General features: G+C 57.7%; 1 protein-coding gene across 1 annotated transcript; it reads left to right on the top strand.

Annotated features, from left to right (window-relative positions):
- Positions 1–524: 524 nt before the first annotated feature.
- On the top strand, positions 525–4175 carry CHLRE_07g333711v5 (uncharacterized protein). Its single transcript, XM_043064231.1, has 3 exons — positions 525–903; positions 1230–1320; positions 1441–4175. Exons 1-3 carry the CDS (start codon positions 848–850, stop codon positions 1462–1464), a joined length of 171 nt encoding a protein of 56 aa, XP_042922799.1. The 5' UTR covers positions 525–847; the 3' UTR covers positions 1465–4175.
- Positions 4176–5011: the final 836 nt, after the last annotated feature.

Genomic DNA, 5011 nt, shown 5'->3' with positions numbered 1-5011 from the left:
TTGGCCGGCGGGTCCGTCAAGGGTTGGGGTGGACCGGGACTTGTTGTGCCAGATGGCGGTAGTTGCGCACTTGGTGTGATTGACTCGCAGGCTTGCCCAGTCTGCATAGTCCGAGATTTTGTCACATTGGATCTGCAGGTCTTCCAGCGTTGTGGTCAGGGCCGCCAAGTCGTCAGCGTACGCGGCGGCGCTGCAGTGGTACCGTGCATTGTCTTCCGGGCTGAGGCATCCGTAGCGGTAGCCCCGCCCACCTGCGTGGAGCCACCGCACAAGCGGTTCCATGAACAAGATAAACAGTACAGGTGACAGGGTGTCACCTTGCACCGTGCCACGTTCTATTGGGATGGCGGATGTGCATCCATGTTCAGTACGAATGCGGGTGGTGGCATGCGCGTATAGGTTGCGGACTGCGCGTATCAGGTCGTCAGGCAGGCCCAGATCGAACATAATCTGGAGTAGCCTGTCCTGATCGATTGTGTTAAACGCAGAGCTGTAGTCAACATATACTGCGTATACGTCTTTCCCATACAGGGCAGCGTCCTCCAGTACATGCACAAGGTTTAGTATCTGCCGTTCCGTGTTGCAGTAGGCCCGGAAGCCCTCCTGTGATTCGCTGAACAGCTGGAGTGGGCCTGCCAGTTCGCCGATGCCCAGGGTGAGCATAGAAGTGTACAGTTTATAGCAAGTGTTGGCTAGAGCGATGGGCCTCTTGTTCTTGATGTCAAGAGCGTCCCCAGGTTTTGGGAGCAGGACCCTGTCCGAAGTGGCCCAGGACTCCGGGATTGTGGACTTGACGTACATGATCTTCAGTGTGTTGTGTAGGGCTCGCTTCATGCCGTGAGGCAAGATGCGGAGCAGCTCGTTCGGAATGCCGTCTGGGCCCGTGGCTTTGTTACGAGAGAGGTGGGCGATACAGTGGTCGAAGTTGGCGGGGTCTGCCATGCTAGAAAGCATGGAGTGTGCTTCCGGGTGCCTGTTACGCTCAAGCGTAAAGGCATCCGTAGCGTTAGGTAGTTCGAACGGGTACCCACGCATTGCGCCAGGCGACAGGCGATATTCACCTGTGCGGGGCCCTCGTGGGGGGGCTGACAGTTTGCGGAAGTGGCCTTCCAGGGCGGTTAGAATGCTGGGAGGGTCGGTTACCACCTCGCCTGTTTCAGGGTTGCGGACCGCGGGGAGGCCACGTTCGGTTGCTTCTTTCTGAAAGATGCGTTTGTGCCCTTGTGCAGGCCTGGTGGCGAGCGTGTGCTGGAGGGCAGCGGCAGCAGCTTCACGCTGCGCTTTGGCTCGGTCCGCCACCAACTGGCGGTGTTGGGCTTGGCAGTCCTTTATCTGACCTCGTATGGTGGCAGCCTCTCCTTCCGTTGTTGTGTCTGGCGCTGCACCGCCGGCTGTCAGGTTAGTGAGGGTTTGCTTGAGTTCCACCTCCTTGTCCCATAGTGGTTTAAGATGTCGGGCAGCTGACCGGGAAAGATGGTGTTTCCCAGTGTGTGGCGGTTTTAGTGTGCACTCTTCAAGTAGGCAGGTGAGGCCGTCTTCGAGAGCCTTGCCTAACCGCTCAGCTAGCTGGTTCACGTCGGTTTGTTGTACAATTCTGTTGTGCGCCAAGTCCCAGTGCATTGTATTTGCCGGGTAGGTGGTTGGGTTTTTAGTGTGCTGTTTTAGAGCATTGTCGATCACCTGCACCGCGCCCTTGCTGGCATTGTGCAGGTCTGCCGTGGCCTCGACCATTATGTCCTCCAAGTGGGCGGCAGCGGCGGCCAGCTGCTTCTTGGTGATTGGAAGCGTCACACGAGACCAGCGTGGGCTGTCTTCAGATGTTGTTGCTGGTGGCGCTGCGGGCTGCGGTGCTTCCCATAGGTGCAGCGCGTCAGCAGGCAGTTTTACGTGTACAGGTTTATGGTCGAAGTTGCCCGCGACTGTACTTATGTGCTCGTGTGGGCTGGGGCACGCGGTGAGCGTTGTCGTGCACATGAGTATGTCATCTATGCGGCTGCGGTGCGTTGAGACACCATGTTGCGTTTGTTCATAGGACCATTCGGCCGCTGTGGTCATGGTGCCTCGTGCGGGTAATAAACCAGTTTGTGCCAGAAAGCGTTGGTGCAGTCGGTCAGCAGAGTCAAGCGGCCCTGTGCGATCTGCAGCGTTAGCTACAGCATTGAAGTCTCCCGCCACAACCAGGTGTTGTTCACAGGCGCTAGTGTGTGTCAGGGTGGTCTGGCAGTAATGGTAGATGGCCTTGCGGATTGCCGTGTCTTCAGGCGCGTATACACCAAGGACTGTAAGGGGCGTGCTGCCCCGTGTGCGGATCTGAATGTGAGACACATAGCCGTGTAGGGTGACTGGAGGAGTGTGGTGGGTAACGCTATTCAGGTTACTGTACCGTGTGGACACGGCAATGGCGACGCCGGCGCTGCCTCTTTCCGTGGTGTTACGTGGAACAGAGCTGCAGTACAAGCAGTACCCTTCATTCATGAAGGCTCGCTTTAGTGGGTCGTGCCGGTGGCCAAGCTTAGTTTCAGTCAAAATCACAATATCGGCGTTCCAGGCAGCAAGATTGCAGAGTGTGAAGCTCAGGTTTCCCGGGGCACCTGCGGCTGTTACTTGTGAGAGTAGGCCCCGTACGTTGTGTGTGACAAGATGTAGTGTGCGGGCCTGTGTTTGGTCAGGGCTAGGCTGTGCAGTAGTTGTGTCTTGCCGTGCTGTCGGTGCGGTTTGCTGTCGTTTGAATAGGTCGGTGAGCGTGTTTGTGCGCCCTGTCCAGCGGGCCAGCGCTGTCCCATTGGTGGCGGCGGCGGCGGCCAGGGCACGTATGGTTTGTATTTGGGCGGTTATGTTTGGGGCGAGGCGTTGGGCAGCATTTGTTGTGTTGTTTGGGCTTGTAGCAGTGTTCCCTTGTTCAGGTTGAGTGATGTCTATTTCAATGGGGGCATTTGTGCGGTCTGTTGGTGCTGCTGTGGGCAGTGGCCTTGCTTCTTGTGGAAAGATGTTGTAGCAAGGGCCGAGTGTATTGCGCACGGCCTCCATGTCTACAGTGGAGACAGTGCCGAGGTAGTAAATATGGCCTTCCATAGCACTCCATCCATCGTCTTCGAGGAGAGTGTTGTGGAGTGGTGTATTTTCTGAATCAACTATGCGCCATTGGCCTGCCTCAAGGCGGACTGCATAGACATGGGGCCGGCTATTCATGAGGACATTGAAGCCAAGGCGGCGTGCCTCGCGTGGTAATGCGGCGAGTACTGAGTCTTTGGAATGAGGGGGATCCCCTGGTGCGTCAAAATGTGACACGGCGCAGCGCATGACTAAACGTTTGTTGGGAAGTGCGTTTGCATTCCCGATTGTGGCGTTATAGTAAAGGTAGTGGTTGATGATGCTCATGTCAAACCTGCCTGCTTGTGTGTAGGCGTTCGCCCACCCGTCGCGGTTTGGATGTTGCATTTGGTTCAGTACAGCTGTTACTGCGTTGGCATGTCTCAGCACATCGAACGGATCAATCCAGGAGAATCCTAGCATGTTATTTATGGCATGGATGCCGCAGAATCCGAGTTGCTGTGTCTGGCGGTAGCTTGTGTTTGAGAGGCCGGGGGGGTAATGTAGTGGCCGTGGACGGGTCGGATTAGGCGCCCATGAGTACTAGCTCTGGCTGGAGTGGCAGCGCCTGGGCGGCTGTGGGCCTTCCTGCACAGCGCGTCTTGCAGCGGACTGGAGCCCACTTAGTCAGCGCCACATCTGGCCCGTTTAGTTTTCTGCTTGTGTCTCCTCTGCCGGTTCTCCTGGGGTGTTGCTTAAGCAACCGACTTGTGGGGGTGGGGTGGGTTTTGGGCGGGGCGAGTGCGTAGCGCTGGTGTTTTCTTTGCTGGCGCGCGGTGGTGGTGGTTTCTTGCGGTTAGGCTGTGGTGTAGGTTGGTGCTTGGGTTAGGTCTGGCGGTGTTTTTGTGCAACCCCTCCCGGGGGGCGGGGGGGCCAGCCTCCTGCTCTGGCTGCCGGGTCGGGGTGGGGTGGGGTGGGATGGATGGGGGTGGTTGGTGGCGGTTTTCGAGGTGTTTGCTTTCTGTTTTCTTCTCTTTTCTTCTCTTCTTGCCCTGTCAGGGTTCTGGTCTCGGGGACCAGGCTGCTTTCAGGCAGCAGAGGGGCAGCGCGTCTGCCCCTGTTCAACCTTGTAAGGATGATTCCTCAAAAAAAAAAAGGCTTGTCCGCCACGGCCGTGGGCGCATACACACACACGAAGCGCAGGCGCAGGTGACCCACGTCCCAATCCCAACATACCACACGGCCCGCTGCATAATAATAATAATAATAATAGGTACTCCCTGCATGACAGGGCGTGTTCTGCGGAGGTAGGGGTGTGAGGGCGTGAGAGACCACCGCATAGATGGTCTCCGCCGCTGAGCCCCTGTCCCCCAAGTGAGAGAGGGGAGGTTGCCAGTGCGCCTAGGCGTACTGGGCCTGGCCCCTTTCCCACAGCGGGTCATACGGTTTTATGGTGGTCTCCCGGGCCATTTGTGGCTGTAGATTTCGCGGCGGAGGGCTGTGATGGCGGTTGTGGTGTGGACGGCGTGCTGAACTAGTTTACGGCATGTGTTGTGTGCGGGCTGTGTGGGGCATCCGAGTGTTTTGAGGAGGGCATGAAGGTGGGGTGTGACCGTGCCAGTATGGCCAAGGCTAATTATAGTGTCTGGGCTGTACATCACGTCCCAGCCTGCGTCGCGGAGAGCGGCCACGAGGTCTTCGTGTTGTTGCAGTTTCTCTGCGCGTTTGTCCGGGTGGTTTAGGTCCGAGCAGTATCCGACTTCTATGACGTAGACCTTATGGGCGCTCCTTTGTCGGCGTGTGCGGGGTGCACGGGCTGGCAGTCCGGACATGTGCATCCGGAGTGTGGGAATGACCAGCAGGTCTGGACGGAGCTTCTTACGCACGCTCTCTGGCGTGCTGGGGAGCATCCACGCAGGGATGCGGGTTCCCCCGCTGTAAGTGGGGGCATCCTTACCGGCGTCCATGTACATAGCGCAGC

This window comes from Chlamydomonas reinhardtii, chromosome 7 (assembly GCF_000002595.2).
Source record: "Chlamydomonas reinhardtii strain CC-503 cw92 mt+ chromosome 7, whole genome shotgun sequence".
Taxonomy (NCBI): domain Eukaryota; kingdom Viridiplantae; phylum Chlorophyta; class Chlorophyceae; order Chlamydomonadales; family Chlamydomonadaceae; genus Chlamydomonas; species Chlamydomonas reinhardtii.
Note: the sequence above shows the minus strand (reverse complement) of the source record. Positions and strands in the feature narration are given on the sequence as shown.